Source organism: Danio aesculapii, chromosome 2 (genome assembly GCF_903798145.1).
Source record: "Danio aesculapii chromosome 2, fDanAes4.1, whole genome shotgun sequence".
NCBI lineage: Eukaryota > Metazoa > Chordata > Actinopteri > Cypriniformes > Danionidae > Danio > Danio aesculapii.
Window position 1 is genome coordinate 13,241,072 of NC_079436.1, and position 19,136 is coordinate 13,260,207.

The following is a 19,136-nucleotide window of genomic DNA, read 5'->3' on the forward strand; positions in this document are numbered from 1 at the left end:
ACTATGGAAGCCAAATGTTACAGGTTTTGGCTTTCTTCAGAATATCTTGTGTTAAAAAGATAAAAAAAACTTTATAAAGGTTTGGATCCACTTGAGTGTTAGTAAATAGTAAGTACATTTTCAATCTTTAGTGAACAATCCCTTTAATTCTTGTGTCATGGGTAAGAAACATATCAGACCAGGGGTGTCAAACTCAATTCCTGGAGGGCCACAGCCCTAAAGAGTTTAGTTTTAACCTTGCTACAAAACACCTATCTGCAGGTATCAAACAAGCCTAAAATACTCAATTAGTTTGATCAGGTCTGTTTAACTAGGGTTGGAACTAAACTGTACAGAGCTGTGGCCCTTCAGGAACTGACTTTGACATCTATGTATTAGAATATATTTTTGGTATTGTTGACAAAGCTCCACGAATGCTTTTGCTTTGTGTAATTTCTTAATTTCTCTTTTGTTTTACAACCTAAAAAGGATAAAATATCCTATTTTTTCTGTTTATAACAGAAAACATACTCAACAGACCACATGCCTTCGGTGATTCAATCAGAATATTACCAAGCTATGAGAATATAATGCACATAAAACTACTTTATTCAACAGTTTCTTCTCAGTGTCAGTATAGGGTGCACATTCATAAGCGTACTGTGCTGTTTAAGAGGGTCGTGTTGCTGACGTATTACTTTGGATATGCCTGTACTTATTTCAAAATAAGAAATATATATATATATATATATATATATATATATATATATATATATATATATATTATTAAAAATAATTTGATGATTTTTTAAATTGAATTAATTTATTTTCTGTCTATTTTATTCAATATACAGTATGTTATGTTGTGATTCACAAGCATTTTTTATTTATTTATGGATGTGAATTGCAGTTTGGGAGCTTGATCTCTGCTCTGTCGAATTCTGATGTTGAAAATTCAACTTTATGGTTTAATAAAGTGATTTTAATTGACATTTTAGTAGTTTGAAATAATATAGTGTATTAGAACCAATATATAGAAAGATACATTTTTTAAAAAAAAAACAGAAAATGGCTGTTTATTACATGTAAAAAGGTCATAAACCACACTCATTGATAAATTGCGTTATAATGTTTTTTTCTCCAAAAGTTTTTTGGAAATATAAGGTATATTACATATATAATATGTAATATATACACCAACCCATAGACTATATCACTTTCAATAATTAAATGTCATAAAAAGTCACTTTTTTAAGGTTAAAAGTTGATAAAAGAATGATCAGGGTCCCATAATAAAATGCAAAAGCATAAATAAAGCAGAAAAAATAAAAACATGAATCACAAAATTAAAAAAGCTATTTTATGCATATTTTTAACACCAAAGTTACTATTTGTGAAAATAGCTATGACTAATGACTTTTTAGTTAATTTTTTTAAAATTTTTGAGTAATTAATGACAGATTTTTTTATTTTTGGGTGAGCCATCTCTTTAAGTGTCCTTGATATTATATACCCTACATCCAACGGACCACACCAAAATTAGCCAGATATTTTAATATTTCCAGAACCCAGCATAATGCTCATCAAACTAGAGTTATAATCCTGAATTTGGCTTGTTTTAAAAGTGTCTAAACCATGCCTTTTTCCACCAAACTAGCTATAAAACTTTTTTGTTTCAATGTCTTTTAAAATAGCACAGCAGGATAAATCCAAGACACAAAGATACAAACACAAGATACAAATAAAGACACAAAATCGTGAAATTCAATTTAGGGCGAAAACTGCCCAACACATTTATTTTATTACAACTTGAAGATATATTTATATTATATATATTTATATATAATAAAAGAAACAATACTTTCTTATTTCCTTCTAACTCCAAACGATCATCATAATAATGCTGATTGGTGTCATACTGCACAGTAAAAATGCTTCATTCTACGAGGGCAAAGAACTCTTCTGATATGTTTCAGGCAGTCAGAATGAGGCGAGTACCAGGTGTAGTGAACATGTCTGCTGTGTGGTGGAGCATTATGAACTCTGTTGGCTATAGTGCAATGGTGGCTTTCAGTCTGCTGCAGCAAAATCTATAATGCACTGAAACAAGTAATCCTTAAAATGGCCTTTAAAAAATTTTTAGTAGTACAATACAAAATATATTTTGTAAATAAATGTGACAGCTCTAATCTTGAAATGTATTGACTAAAAAATGAAATTCTTAGTGTACTGGTTTCAACATGCTGCCTTTTGAGGGTAGTGGCAGAATACAGGATGGCAGTGTACCATAATGTTGGGTGATTTTGAGGCCTGTCTGAATAGATACTAGGGATGCACTGATTCGATACCTGGATTGTTTCAGCAACCATAGTCATTTTTGGTCAGGTGTCAGTCAGAAGGGAATGATCTGATACTGTGTGTAATCCAACGTCAAGTAAAACAAAAACATGCTAGTTTTTATCATACGTTTATTAAAGCCACTGGACAGCCTCAATATCCTGCAGCCTACTGTATATAAAAGAGCTAGACTATGTTTGTGTGTGCAATCTCAATGGACAACATCGACTTCTCAGATTCCCAATGTTGGACATACAGTATTATGTGGATTATTTCTCTGAAGTTTATTGCGGTTTCTGAATGTTGTGGTTCTTGGTGCTTTGAGGGACACAGACTGGAATATTAAAATGAATGTCGACCCAAAAATGAGAATTGACTACTTACAATCAAGTGCTTCCAAACCTTTATAAGTTCTGTCTTCTCAACACAAAAGAAGATATTTTAAAGAAGAATCTGTTGATCCAAAAGCTATATCAAACTTTATGGGGAGACTCGACAAAAGGTATCAATAAACGTTTACAAAGCATTCTCATACATTCGAAAATCACCTTCGCAATATATACAGTTATCTCCATAAATATTTGGACACAGACACAATTCTAGCATTTGTGACTCTATACACCAACACAATGGATGTGAAATGAAACGAACAAGATCTGCTTTAACTGCAGACTGTCAGCTTTAATTTTAGAGCATTTACATCCAAATCAGATGAACGGTGTAGTAATTCCAACAGTTTGCATACGTGCTTCCCACTTGTTAAGGGTCCAAAAGTAACTGGACAGAATAATAATCATAAATCAAACTTTCACTTTTTAATACTTGGTTGCAAATCCTTTGCAGTGAATTACAGCCTGAAATCTGGAACACATTGACATCACCAGATGTTGGGTTTCATTCTTGGTGATGCTCTGCCAGGCCTCTACAAGCAACTGTCTTCAGTTCTTCCTTGTACTTGGGGCATTTTCCCTTCAGCAAGTAAAATGCATGCTCAATTGAATTAAGTTCAGGTGATTGACTTGGCCATTGCATAACATTTTCACTTAATTTCCTTCAAAAACTCTTTGGTTGCTTTTGCAGTAATGCAGTATGCAGTATTTGCAGTATGTGGGTCATGCCCACACCATGTCTCAATTAGCAATATGCTTTAGCACTATGCTTCACTGATTAGGACCGTGAGCAGTTTCTTTCCTTCCCCAAACTCTTCTCTTCTCATCACTCTGCCACAAGTTGATCTTGATCTCATCAGTCCATAGGATGTTGTTCCAGCACTGTGAAGGCTTTTTTAGAACTCTAATCTGGCCTTCCTGTTTTTAAGGCTCACCAACGGTTTACATGTTGTGGTGAACCCTCTGTATTCACTCTGGTGAAGTCTTCTCTTGATTGTTGACTCTGACACACATACACCTACTTCCTGGATAGTGTTATTGATCTGGCCAACTGTTGTGAAGGGTGCTTTCTTCGCCAGGAAAGAATTCCTTGGTCATCCACCACAGTTGTTTCCATGGTCTTCACTGCTCATTGTAATTGGGATAATGGGGGAATATCATGCCATGGAACAGCTTAGAAGCCAATTCTCCAATTATTTTTGGACCCTTAACAAGTGGGAGGCACATGTGCAAACTGTTGTAATTCCTACACCGTTACCCTGATTTGGATGTAAATACTCTCAAATTAAAGCTGCAGTTAAAGCAGATCTTGTTAAATTCATTTCAAATCCATTGTGTTGGTGTAGAGAGCCAAAAATGTTAGAATTGTGTCGATGTCCAAATATTTATGGACCTAACTGTATATTTCCATGCCTAATATCTGATGGCCAGAGAGTGATTATTTTTAAACAAATTGTTAAAATACTGGTGTCTATTGAGGTCATAAACGAGTATTTTCTTAATTCAAATGAGTAGCGGCTTGGACGCGGAAACAGTATTCCATATGTCACCAATACGACATAACTTTAAGTGAAGTTTTACAAACTAATTTCGAGAGAAGCATGTGATATGATTGACTACAGCTGATCCTCATTGCTAACCATTAGCTAGCCTATCAGATCATTCTAAAACTACTATAAATATCCTGCCTAAACTTCATTCCTTATCTTCGTTTTTGGAAACCCCCGCCCCCCATCCTTCCTTTCTTCCTCCTCCTTTTTCATGATCGGGCAACACGGTGGCTCAGTGGTTAGCACTGCTGCCTCGCAGTAAGAAGGCCACAGGTTCAAGTTCTAATTGACCCAGTCGGCACTCCCTGCGTGATGTTTGCATGTTCTCCTTGTGTTTGTGTGGGTTTTCTCCGGGTCCTCCGGTTTCCTCCCACAGTCTAAAAACATGTACATAAGTGAATCGTAATACAGTCACAAGCACTTAACGCATACATAGCAAAAGGGGGCACTCGAGAAACTCCTGATCTCGTATCCCTCCTAATGCTCATTGACCAGGCGGGAACCTTAGGCTCATCTATCTCCGAGCTCAGGGTTCTCTCCCGGGAAAGCATGCCAAACCTGCTATCATAGTCGTGCATTATCTAAGTGTGAACTCTTGAAAAGCGGATGAAAGTGTTTAACAGAATAACGAAATTCCTTAGGGTTTGCAACAAGAGTGAGTAAATGACAGAAATGTCATTTTTGGCTGAAATGTCCCTTTAAAAGGCCACATGAAGGCTGCACCCAGAACTGTTGAATTGGACTAACCATCTTACAGTATGCCGCAGTCACAGTAGAGTTTGTGCTTGCAACATGCTGTTGTACGGCGCTGCAAACAGAAGCGGGATTAAACGGTTATGTTTTGATCATCTATTGGTTTAGCACGGTTTCTCAACCACGTTCCTGGAGGTCCACCAACACTGCATGTTTTTGGATCAATAAATCACTGTTTATATAAATTTAAGTTAAAAATACATGAAGGTCACGTGACCATCAGGAAGAACGCAGCATCTCATTTCTCACAGGACGTGTTGTGCATTCTCGTGGTCTCCCAAGTTCTTTCTTCTGAGGTCACTTGCCAATACCGCTCTCCACGAGAACAAAAGTTCGTTCTCTGCATTCTTGGAATTAAAAAACAGCCATGGAAAATGTGCAGAGCTGGTGGTCCTCCAAGAACATGGTTGAGAATCCCTGGTCTAATGCAATCATTTGATGCGATTTCGCAGGTCAGAGTTCACCAAGCTTGAACTTTCAACCACATTGAAATGCGAATGTTGTGGCACATACAGTTGAAGTCAGAATTATTAGCCCCCCATTTATTTTTCTGTTTATTTTTTCCCCAATTTCTGTTTAATGGACAGAAGATTTCTTTCAACCTATTTCTAAACATAATAGTTTCAATAACTCATTTCTAATAACTGACTTATTTTATCGTTGTCATGATGACAGTAAATAATATTTGACTAGATATTTTTCAAGACACTTCTATACAGCTTAAAGTGACATTTAAAGGCTTAACTAGGGTAATTAGGTTAACTAGGCAGGTTAGCGTCATTAGGCAAGTTATTGTATAAGGATGGTTTGTTCTGTAGACTATTGAAAAAATATCGCTTAAGGGGCTAATAATATTGACCTTCAAATGTTTTTAAACAAATCAAAAACTGCTTTTATTCTAGCAGAAAATGAAACAAAGAAGACTTTCTCCAAAAGAAAAAATATTATCAGACATACTGTGAAAATTTCCTTGTTCTGTTAAACATTATTTGGGAAATATTTTAAAAAGAAAAAACAATTCAAAGGGGGGCTAATAATCCTGACTTCAACTGTACTTGCGTTTCTGGTCTGCCACATTCGCATGCGTATAATTGTAATTATTTACGGTGATAAGTGTAGTGTGACCGCGGCTCATGTATTGATCTCATCTTATATCAACTGTAGCAGCGGCAGTAATGTTTGTAGTGGACTATTTTGGAACTGGCATTACAGGGATGTTAAGCAGCTTAAAAAAGAACACAGGGTTCACAATATGTGTAAATGTGATTATCTTGGTCCATTTACAGACACATCAAAAAGAAAGAAAAGAAAAAGGGCGTTTTATTTCGTAAATTGTCATTTGTTTGGGTTTTTAATACTGCCATTCTTAGATATTAGAATAAACCGAAACAATACTTGTATTTAAATAGTGTATTATTCATCTGTCGTATCCTTCATTGCCCGGTAAGCCTAGAATAGCGAAACATTACTACATATATTACTACATTACACATCACTTTTTAAATCAACTGCCCTATCAATTATTAACGAAGTGAGGTAGCGGCCAATATCAGAAATTCAAGTCTTGGAATTGAAAAGGGCATCAGTGCATCCCTAATAGGTACTCCTAAAGGAAAGTGTGGTGATGGGTATTGAAAACAAGAGTCATTTTGGAAATGGGGCTTCAAAAAAACACACACGCACGCACGCACACACACAAAACAAAGGCCTTCATTTGTGCACCAAAATAAATAACTTAGAGACTGAGCTCCTTTTCCCCTACAAAAGAAGCTTTAACATAATAAGCTCACATTCAGGAGATAAAGAGCCTCCTGTGCTCAGGTGAAGGGCTGAATCAAAAGACCTGCCTCTGCCCTTCCACACACTGGGGCAAGGATACGCACTGAGTGCACTGGACGGAGAACCGCGTGTGAAGGCAGGACCCCAGGGGCCGTAGCAGTCTGATAAAATGCACTGTAAAAATCTTTGATATTTACACCGTTAATACATTCAGGCAGGAGAGGAGGGGGCATCTCCTCTGATAGAGGTACATTTGGCACAATCAGTTACTGTTGCGACTTGTTCCTCAAGCGCTGTTTGTGGCGGTCACTTCAAAGTCTGATGTCTTCCTTCCTCCAACACTCCATCAAGGATTTTCTCCTGAGACATTCAAGAAGCCTTCAACATCCCGCTCAGAGGAAGCCTGTCGGTTTAGAAGGCACGTGTGCATCTTAACTGAGCCATCGCTCCCACTTCTGAATTCTCGCTTCTCACTGTTGTCTGGTTCAGCGGCTCCCAGGACGTCCCGAGTCCTCCTAGAAAGGCACCCACCTTGGGAGGTTCAAATCCCATTGGTTAAATCTGTGATGATGTTGGCCTTCACCAACTTTCGGAGAAATTCCTTTTCCTTTGAGATGTTGTGAGTCCATGACTGTAGGAGAGACATGAACAGAATTAAACACAGGCAATTTTGCTCATTTACAGAGTAGATGCAAATATGTCAACAAAGCATTAAAGCATGAAGAGAAAGCCTTGCATTGTATATCTGAGAGGAGCAGATTATTGAAGAAGAAAAAAGTGGGACAGAACTTGATTTTGTTAAGGAACTGACTGCAATAGCACCAGTAAACACTGCGAAAAGAGGTAATATTTATAATAAATATGGAAATATTTACTATATAAGATTTGTTTATTTTTGATCTCATAAGAAAACCGATTTTATTTTATATGAATTTATTAAAAAAAAAACAAAAGTGCAAAAAAGCATGCACATCCATCTAAATGAGAGCTCAGCCGAACAGCTAAAACGGCAAAAATATAACCAAAAAGGCGGCAACTAGGGATGGAGAGTCGACTGCAAAAGTACCAGAATCGACTCCAGGACATGAATCGACTCCAGGACAGGCTTCGAATGCATGTTCATACATTTTAAGCTTTTGCTTTTGAATTTCGCGACCACAAATATTCTAGGCTATTATAAATAGTGCTGTGGAATGAAGCTTGCTTTCACTTTCAAATTCCTATAAAGCATGTACACCTTTTGCATTTTGGTTTTAAAGCATTTTGGTTTGGATTTGCCTGCGAGGTCAAGCTTTGCAGTGTTATAAATGAAGTATAGCATATATATATATATATATATATATATATAGCTATAGATGTGTGATCGATGTCTTAATTTTGCACTGCAGGTAAAATTATGATGTTATGTTAGGCTATTGACTGCTGCTATGTGCTCAAGTAAATTATTTATTTAACCTACACCTATTTCATGAATAAATAAATAAATTAATTAATTAATTAAACACTAATAATAATGACAAAAGAAGCCAAGATGTATTTATTGTCACAGAATCTGACATTACATGTGGTTGTGGTTTTGTTTTGGCCCTAACGCACTTAATTTCACCTCTAATTCATTCTTCAGTTTATTTTGTAAATAACTACAGAAATACATCAGAATTATACGAAACGAAATTAGTTTCCAAAAGAGGATTTTTAAATAAAAACAGCCAAGGCTAAGTATTCAAAAGCTAGGTCTGACTCAATCCTTTTCTTCTGATGTAGACTATGCCGTCCCATTTACACACCCTTATTTTATTACAATGAACAAATTGCACAAAACAAACAGTGATGTTTAAAAGTAAAGTAATGAGCTATTTAAAAGTGCACTTTAAAGAAACACATTTAGGAGAGAGAGCAATATGATATGCTTTAAGGCACAGCTCTGTCATGCTGCTTTTATTTATTTTTTTAAGGTTTGTTAATGTATGAATAAAGTTAATTATTTCATGTATGGGGTTTAATATTTAATTGGTTATTAAATCAAATGAAAAAGCTATTTTGTTTATTGATCGGTGGGAGCGTCAAAAAAAGAAAAAGAAAAGAATTGAACAGAATTGATTTGGGTCTTGTTTGACAGTCCGCTGTACCAGATTATTTCGTTCACTCGGTATGTACAGTATTCAAGTATCAAACATGGTTGCTAATTTTTTTTTTGACTGCAGATGATTTACTGCGGTTTTGTCTGACCAGAGGAGAACTGCACAATGTAAAGCTGCAATTGACGCAGTAGCATTGTGTAAAGCGTGATATGATACAGCATGTTTAATCCTTGCACTATTTTAAGTGAATGTAAATGGAGTCGATTCCAAAATTAGCAGTTGAGAATCGGAGTCGACTCCAAAATTGGAACCGAACACCCCTAGGGGCAACACCAAAGCTCCAAAAACATAGCAATTTATGAAATTAAAAAGGCTAACACAAAGCGTGTAACGTTTCAAGCACATTGGCTCTTTATCAGACAGTATTATGAATATGAATTTATAAAAGAAGTTAGGAGTGTAGTTTTTATGCAGCAACATGATTCAAATAACATATAATCAGGTAACAGTAGAAAAGCCTAATCTGAACACAATCATACAGTAGCTGATGACAACCGTCAACAGTCCTAATGTTTCTACATTGCATTCACCATAACATTCTAAACAGCGACATGATACTATTAAAAATGTACTGAAGTTGATGCATTGTTTAAAGTTGAGACTTCATGTTCTCAAATGTCCCGTGAAGTGTTCTGAAATGTGCATTTTCTATTCGATGTTTGACAAAAATTATGGGAGTAGGATATAGATTAGCTCCTCCTCTTAAAAAAAAAAAACAGCCAATAGTGTTTTGCTTTTATCACAGCTCTGCCAGGGAGACTAGTTGAGCTCAAGCGCATCAAATGAAAAGCAAATGAGAAGCGCCTTGAAGGGGGCGGGACATGTCGGATACTAGAGAGCATTTGATTGGTCAAGATTTGAAGAGAAACTGCAGTATAAGCTGACATAAAAAAAGTTGATTAATTTAGCTGGAGGTGAAAAACTACAAGCTTTATATGTTTATATCAGTTTATATCTTATAAAAGCGAATTTTGTCACTGCTTTGGAGCACACTAGCTAACAGATATATTAAAACAATATTAGATGTTTGTTTCAGTCTGTTAGTTTTATTTTAATTTTATTTTCATTAATTTCTAATAAAAGATGTGGACTTTGTCTTTTGAGATAATTTCTGTAAAACAGTATTTAAATCTATCTGAACATGTAGGATTTTTTTCACGGATTTGTGGCCGAGCGAAGTGCTAAGGTCAATAACCATCATGGTTCAAATAAAAACAGTAATTCTTACATTCATAGGACTTCACATCTACTAGCACATCTTTTATTACAACAATAACAGAGCTCTGAGTCACAGGAGAGGAATAAAGAGTGTTTTGGGATCAGAGAACTGGAGTTGTACTGACTCCTGTGAAACCCATCCTCTCCAGGTTTCCTTTAATATCCCATTGTTCTTCGAACTGCAGGCCTGGTAAAACTGGATGAAATCAGAGCTTTGGGTTCCTGTGAGAGGCTCTCGGTCCGAGCGGGTGGGACCTCACAACTGGCCCTGACACGAGGTTCTGGACCAGCTGGGGTCGAGATACTGGGCCAAAAGCCTCTCAACAGAGTCTCTGGTCTGTCTGCTTCAGCCTGGTCAGCCCTGGTGACAGATCACATTCACAGAAAACCAAGCAGATCCAGGAGTAAAGTTTCACTCTCCATCAGAGAGAAAAGGGCACAGGCCAAAACACATGCTGGGTTAAGAGTCTCCTCTGGACGAACTGCCTCAGGGTAAGACGATCTGAAACAATCTCTTCCTTATGCCTCTGTACTTGGGAGATTTAAAAAAGAAAAATAAATTCTTTAAAAAGATACTAATAATAATTTCAGAACAACTGTGATGGCAAAGCTACAGTTTTCAGTGGCACATTATCCTTCAGAACATGAAATATGATATTTTAAACATTTTAAATTATTATTATGTCTTCAAAATAACTATGCTGCTTTATATTTTGGTATATTTTGATTGATTAAATGTAAAAAAAAAAAGCTTCTGATTGAAATAGAAATGTTCTGCAATAATTATGGGAAAATTTCACAACGTAGATTAATTTTCTAAATTTAAAAGAATTTTTTTGTCAAACTCTGGTGATAAATAAAATGCATCTAATGTATAAAGCTGAAAAAAAATAATATTTACTGTGGCAATACATTAAAGTCTTAATTGAAGTTGGGTATTCATTTTGTTTTGGTTTTATATGGCTTTTTTTGGACTCTAAATTTTATTTAACGTTTATCTAAATTATAGTCAGTAGCCCCTTTCACACAGTGATACCGGTAAATATCCGGAACATTTCTGGAACGACTTCACCGGTAAATTTTAATTTATGCTGTTCACACAATGTCCATAATATTTCCGGAAAGGACCACTCTCACATCCATTCTAAAATACCAGTAAATTCTGACATGATTAACCAAAAATGAGCAAAACAGACCCAAAATGTATTAAAACAGCCCTATTTATTAAGCATACGAGGAGGCCAGTCTTTATCTTGATGGTTTCACTTTTATTTTAAAATTTAGCATTCATGTGACTGTTTTTGTCCTAGAGAAGGACAAAATAACAAGGAAAAAATTAGTTAACATTACTATCCAGCAGAAGTGCTAACCTCAGCTAAAACAGCTTTGTTTGATGACATTATATAGCAAATTCTGATGGATATGATGAACAACTTTGCATAGTGATTTTGGCGTGAAATGCATAATACGCAGGTTAAGCACGCAAAACGATTAACTCGTGCCACATTATCTGCGTGAATTGCATAATTCGTGCCATCTCTTTTGCACCAAACGCACCGCAGGATGTCTATTTGCATCTTTGCATTGACTTAAGATTGTAAATCACTTGAGCTTGACTCTTCATCTTCGTCTGGTGTGAACGCAGCATAAGAGTAAATCAATAAAAAATAAACAATTGAATTAACTAACGCCACATCTTAACTACCTGAAAAACAACACTACTAAACATGATAAAAGCTTTATTTTCCATGTTAAAAGGAGTATTTGTCCCAAGCACCCGCTAAAGCGACATGCATAGTTTCTATTTTAGGAATGGTTTCTGTGACGTCGTGGCTGAATAGCATAAACTACAATGACAATGATCACCTCAGGTGCCAATTATGTGCTTTTTTTAATGTTAAACGCCAATGTGAGTTTGAATACCAATAGGACATTTTGTCCATGCAGAAATAGGCATGGGCCGATATAAGATTCTAATGGTGTGATAACCTTGATAAAAATATCACAGTTTCACAGTATTGTGATTACTACTCTAAAATAGATTCTTTTTAAATGTCTGGGTAAAAAACAAAAACTTTAAACACAACATATTTTATTTTGAGAAACATTTCAAATATTTGTAACAGTAAACATGTCAGGCTGAATACTTAAAACGAATCATTGACTTCTGCTCTTTTCATTTGATTCAAAAACACAGATTTCTTTACCATTTAAAACGGCAATTTTGGATATCTTTTCTGCTGGAGATACTGTTGTCTTAAAATAAATAAATTAATTAATTAATAAAAATAACAATAACCTTATGTATACAATAGGAACGGAATAGCAGAAAATGTTGGCGGTTTTAAAACCTTGACTTTTCCAAACCGCGCTATACCTTGAAAACTGTTATCTCATGCCTATACGGAAAGCACCAGCAGATAGTCAGAACTAACAACTATTCAGCTGGGATTCCAGTTCATAAGTCTTTAATGTGTGCGGTATTTAAATATTTCTGTCATGTTGTGTCTAGTGCAGACAGACAAATTGCTTGTTGCTGCAATTGTTGTCGCATCACATGTTGTTAGGACTTTAACTGTCACTTTTGATCAACTTAATGAATTTTAAAAGCATATTTTATTAATTTTAATTATCTGATAAAAAATATATATATTAAACTAACACTATTACTGTTCCTTTTAATGTGTAGAGAGTCACAGAATGTTCAAGTTATTTCATGCAAATATGACATTTTGCCCAAAAAGCTGATGAAACAACCGATTACAAATCCTGGCACTCACTAGTGAAGGCCACAAGAGTAAATTTACTGTTGGAAGAAATCCCTCAGATCACAGCTGGGATGGAGACTGTCAAGTCCTACAAAGACAAATACTATATACTGTTTTACTATGGGTCAATTACTTACTCTACGAGCCAAAAGATTAAATCCCATTGGCTTTACATAGAGCGCAGGTCTTAATCCTACAGAATCAGGAAGAGACTGTGTTCTGCATGAGCGCTGCCTGACTGTGATTTGACAAGGATGGGTGGCAGAGCAGTCAGGAGCTAACTGCGGGTTAACAGCTCTGTTTTATGAGCACACTTTTATAGTCCTGGCAAACAGAGAGGAATTTACTAAACATAACAACAAAGTTATCTTCATGTGGACTCATCTGGACCCCAGGACAACCTACCAATGGCATCATTGTAATTTTCCAGAAATGAGCTCAGGGTTGTTTACTGTAAAAATGTCGTCTATTTAAAAAGAAAAAAAAAAATATTTGGGGATTTTTTTAATTGAGGAAACAAACAAAAATGCTTACCTCTTTAATGGCAGACATTTTGACTGATTCGTAGTAGTGCAAGGGTGCATGTGGGGTGTTCATGTCATAGCCAAATCCAGCAACAGCGACCTCATCACAGTTATGCAGGGCCATTGTTATGGCAACGGTGCCCAACGTTGGAATGTTCTAGAAATCAACAAAGAGTGCAAAACAATCATTCATAAAGAAAGTCATCTGGTCATACAATCACAGACCAAAAAAAAAAGAAAACACTTCATTACCTTTTTAATTCTTAATAAGGTGCTAACATTATATAAGAATCTAGCTTTGCACCAGTACAGATACATGACTCTGTTGTGTTTATTTCCTTTAATATTTAGCAGAAACATGTCACCCTTTTTAAAATAAAGGAGTTAAAAAATTATCATCATATCATGTTTCATATCCATTGATATCGATAAATACTGAATATTTTTTAACAATCCATTTAGGAGTATTAGGATTTTTAACCACTTTATTTTAATTTACCAACATTACTAAGGCAAATAGTTGAAAACAAAAACATTTAAACAAAATATCTGATCTCTTTATAATAAAATAAACATAAGAGACTCTTAAAGAGACGTAAAATGTTACAAAGTGTGTGCAATGGTAAAGGTAGATCAACATCTGTAAGGTGTCAATAATAATGATACAGTAAACCTCAAACTCTTAACACAAAATATGATGATCAAATCTGGGCTTTCAAGAAAAGGAACAAACCAGTGTAACCCAATCAATATATTAATACAATTTAAATATATAAAATATGAATTGATGTATACTTTAAACTTTGATTATTTTGTTCAATTAAAATGATTAAAACACTTTTTTTTTGTCGGATAAAAAGTTTTCACCATAATTTTGTGGCTCAAAAGTATCAAGTTAGGTGCTGTTTTAGCACCCGTATCAAAATAACGCCAAATGATACACAACCCTACTTGCAATAATGCAAGTTTTTTTTTTTTTTTTGACTATGAAACATGAAAAAAACAAATCAATAAAAATATTTTTCACATTCCATAGTATATAATGCAAAAATATACATATAAAAATCTAAAATTACATGAGTGCATGTTTAAATTTAATACATACTATCCATTGAGACACAAAGATTATGAATAATAAAAAAGTAATTGAAGCCAGCATGTGTAAAACCACAAACAATCTGTGAATGACTATGACGCCCATGCTATTTCTGGATTAATGTAACGTCGCTGTCTGCGGTCTGCTCTAGACCATTCGCTTCCTCAAAGTCTAGATGGCATTGTGCCTGAAGGACTCCTGGCTTAGTTCTGGTCCGCAGTTGTTAACTCGTCTTGAGCTGCTTGTGATTAACAATTTGCTTAAACAGACCCCCACCCTTGACATGCCGATTTCAGAAGGTAGACCTTCACTTCCTCATCTCCCTGGAGGAGTCAACCATTCTAAATCATTAGCTCGCAGTGGCCTGGAGTCTGATTCACACACGCACACAAACTAGAGCTCCACGATATTGAAAAACATGTATTGCAATATTTTGCTTTTATGCAGTGTACAGTATATTGCGATTTGAAATCTGTTTTACCGGATTGCAGTGATTTTGTAGTTTAGTGCATCTGCAAAAAATATTATAAACTATAGAAATACAAAAAAATAATACAAAAGAGAAAAACTAATCGTGCTTTAGATATTTTTTGGTAGGTATTAGTAGTCGGACACAGACATTGAATAAATAAATGCAACAATCTGATTGTACCTGCATGCTTTAAACTCACTTGGAATGCTATTACATGAATGTTATGTAATAACAAAAAGGAATGTTATTACTTCAAGTTAATTAAGCTTTTATTGTAGGTAAGAACAGGGAAAATAAATTTCATTTGACCTATATTTTTACATTTGTATTGTTTGTGTACAACACTGTGGTCAACTTTTGGTGTATTAACATGTGCTTTATAAATAATTGCACATTATGTTAACAGAAAAGTATAGGAAGTCAAGAACTTTAACAATGGCTAAAAATTGCAATTATTTTTAAAATTACATACAGTTAAAATCAGAATTATTAGCCCCCCCGGAATTATTACCCCCCCTGAATTATTAGCCCCCCTGTTAATTTTTTCCCCTAACTTCTATTTAACAGAGAGATTTTTTTCAACACATTTCTAAACACAATAGTTTTAATAACTCAATTCTAATAATTGATTTTTTTCTAATAATTGATTTTTGATATTTTATCTTTGCCATGATGACAGTAAATAATATTTTACTAGATATTTTTCAAGACAGGTTAGGGTAATTAGGCAAGTTATTGTATAACGATGGTTTGTTCTGTAGACTATTGGAAAAAATATAGCTTAAAGGGGCTAATAATTTTGATCTTAAAATGGTTTAAAAAAAATTTAAACTGCTTTTATTCTAGCCAAAATAAAGCAAATAAGAAAAAAAAAGAAAGATTTCTTTCCATTTCTTGTTTGTCCAGAAAAAAATAAAAATAATATTAAAAATAATAATAATAATAATATATATATATATATATATATATATATATATATATATATATATATATATATATATATATATAATTTTTTTTATATAATCAGACATCCTGTGAAAATTTCCTTGCTCTGTTAAACATCATTTTGGAAGAAAATAATTAGCTAATAATTCTGACTTTAACTATATATTTCACATTGTAGTGTCTGCTCACCTATCTTGACATTGCGTGTCCTACGATGTAACTATTGCAGATGTGTACATTGCGATGTCTAGGCTAAAACGATATATTGTGGAGCCCTAACGCCCGATTCACACGGGGCTACATCATCAATGCTTGACAGAGGGTGTGTCTGAAGTTGGGGCTGACGCCATCTTCATTGCAGCATCAGCCGATGAAGTAAGTCTGCAATCGGCTGTCGGAGAAACTCCCAACTACTGAAGCAGCGCCGACGGACCCACAATTCAGTTTGGCAATGCTTGACGTCACCCATTCAAAGTGAATGGGAAGCGTTGACGCTGACGCCCCGTGTGATTGGGGCATAACACAAATACAAACATACACACCAGGGATGCTCAAAATAACCGATTAACCGTAACCCAAAAGGTGCGTTTTTAACAGATTAACAGTATCAGTTAAATGATTAAAACAATTATTTTATATATCTTTAAAGTACACTGAACGCGCTTTTTGCGTTGAGAGGCATCTTTTGAACTGCTTATGCACTCTGCGCGGCTTAGGTTTTTGCCATTGCGTGCTCGCAGTTGAAATAAAATCTACTTTTATAGATAGAGGAGAGACTAGTGGTCGCTGTTTCAGGTTATTCAGAGCTGTATGACTTTACAAATCTTGAATATCACAATATTATTAAATGTTAAAACTATAACAAAATCAACAGCAACACCTGCACACAATACGCAGCTGATTCAGTCATTTCCTAGTGACAAAAAAAGATGGGATGGTAACATGTACACGGGATGGTAACATGTACAACCACACGTGCCTACAGGCGTATTTTGCCGAAGAAGTAAAATGAAAGAAGGATATTTCTGGTCACAGTTTGACACAAACGAGTTGATGCCAAACCAGCGCTGATGGTGATTGGCTCTGTCCTGGATTTGCGTCATAAACTCAACAAATAGGTTCTGATGTTCTGTATGTTGTTCTTTGCATGTTAAAATAAATCAGTATTTATGTGTCAAGCAAAATAGACATGTCAATTATTTATTTTTTTTATTAAATAATAATTTAATATTAATCTGACCAGTTATCCGGTAATATTCGGTTAACAAGCGGTGGTTGTCGGTTGGCAAAATTAACCAAAATGAGCATCACTAATACACACTGAAAAAAATATTTATTCAGATGACTACATTTGTGGTAAATGGTTGCAAAAAAATAATATGAGCTGAATTTAAACAATCAAATTAAATGTAGTAATGTTCAACTGCATTCGTTTGTTTAAATTCAGCCAATATAAATAGTTTGCAACCACTTAACCTTAAAAAAAAAAGTAGTAAATCCAACAAACCATATTTTTCAGTGCACGATCAATATTAAGACTGTGTCCAAGTATGTAGCCCTAAGCAGGTGGGTGTTTGGAGTGCTCAAAGGGGAAGGCTGTGTCAAAATGTATCCCACCTTGATCAATACCGTATGGGACGGCTTCCCTTGTGCGCTGCCCCCCTGCCTACCCAAACCTTAGGGGCCATTGGCTTAGCTCCACGTGCACTGCACATGTTCCAGCATTCACAGGAGGTCTGAGTTTTCAGGAGGTGGCCAAGCTCAAACACACAGACCCTTGTCTCTACTCATGCCATGATGAGATAGCTGAGAGCTTCATCAGGCTATGATACTAGTGTGGCATTTATCTACTTTCTCAAGTCCAATTTCCTGGGACTGGAATGAAAGCATGTTGTTTATAGGCTCCTAGTAGGCGAGTAGTCATTGCTGTAGGCCATTATTTAAGGGTTGAGGAAAGTCACACAAGCGCTTCTTTTATGACAGTGCTGATTCCCTGTGCTCTCCATGGGCTACAATACACACGTCTGAATAAAATGTTTGCTTATGGGGTGGAGTTTCATAAGCATGGAACATTCATGATGCAATTCAATGGTGGAATTTAGCATGTGAAATTATATACACTGCTCCTACCCTATTGAAGCCAAAGGTTTGCATGATCTTTCCCGTAATTTGTATAAGGTGATAATTCAAATTAGGGCAGATTCAGTGTTAAATCAGTTTGATTGAAAGAAACTACTTACAAATAGTTTTTTCACAGATTTTTTTTTGTTACTGCATTATTTAGCTTCTTTTAAATTCTGTAAATTATTCAAAAGATAAATAAATATATTGAAATTAGAAAATCAAGTTTGTTTTTTGCATTTTAATATATACAACGTGATAATAGTCTTATGAGCATGACCACCACAAGGCTCAGTACTTGGATCATCAACTTGGACAATGTATTTGCTTACCCCGTGGAACATTATTGAATGGTGTGTTACTTTTCACTGTTAGACTGAACATAAGCAAAGAACGCAAAAATTCTATGAGGATTTTTGAAAAACTGTGAGGATTTTTGTATAATCATTTTGACCAAATTTTACTACCTGACAAAAGACTAGTCCAAGTTGCCTGTCCAAGTTTTAGGAACAACAAATAATAACTTGACTTCTAGTTAATCATTTGGTATTAGAAGTGGCTTATATGAAGGGCAAAGCCTCTAGATTACACTTATTTCACCAAAATAAAATATGATCATGCCTTGATTCTTAATGATTTAATTAGGACAATAAGGAACTTTGATGTGTAAACTGAAGTATGAGAAAGAGTGCTATCCTGCACTCTCCTGTGGTTTGTAATGTAATGGGCAGCACAAATGTCTTGATACCTCAGGCTGTTGATGTTGCCATCCACTCTGCAGATCTCTCGCACGCCCCCAACCTGAATGTAACCCTAAACCATGATTTTTCCTTCACCAAACTTGACTGATTTCTATGAAAATATTGGGTCCATGCAGGTTACAATAGGACTTCTTCAGTATTTGTGATGAATGGGATGCAGCTCAACAGATGATTCATCTGAAAAATCTACCTTCTGCCACTTTTCCAAATGATCAACTAGAAGTTATTATTTATTGCTCTTACAATGGGGTTGAAGACAATACTTTTATCAGGTAGTGTACACTGTATACCTCTAGAACACTA

At 35.2% G+C, this 19,136-nt stretch overlaps 1 protein-coding gene across 6 annotated transcripts in view; it reads right to left on the minus strand.

Moving 5' to 3' along the window:
• Nucleotides 1–1,742: 1,742 nt before the first annotated feature.
• The window catches only part of st3gal3b (ST3 beta-galactoside alpha-2,3-sialyltransferase 3b), a 136,480-nt gene continuing 119,086 nt past the window's right edge, over nucleotides 1,743–19,136 (minus strand). For all 6 annotated transcript variants that reach the window (XM_056473184.1, XM_056473175.1, XM_056473170.1 and 3 more), the window contains 2 exons: nucleotides 13,449–13,595; nucleotides 1,743–7,418 (listed from right to left, as the gene is read on the minus strand). In XM_056473184.1, the coding sequence (XP_056329159.1) occupies nucleotides 7,329–7,418; nucleotides 13,449–13,595 (237 nt within the window). In that variant the 3' untranslated portion in view covers nucleotides 1,743–7,328. The remainder of the gene's footprint in view (nucleotides 7,419–13,448; nucleotides 13,596–19,136) is intronic.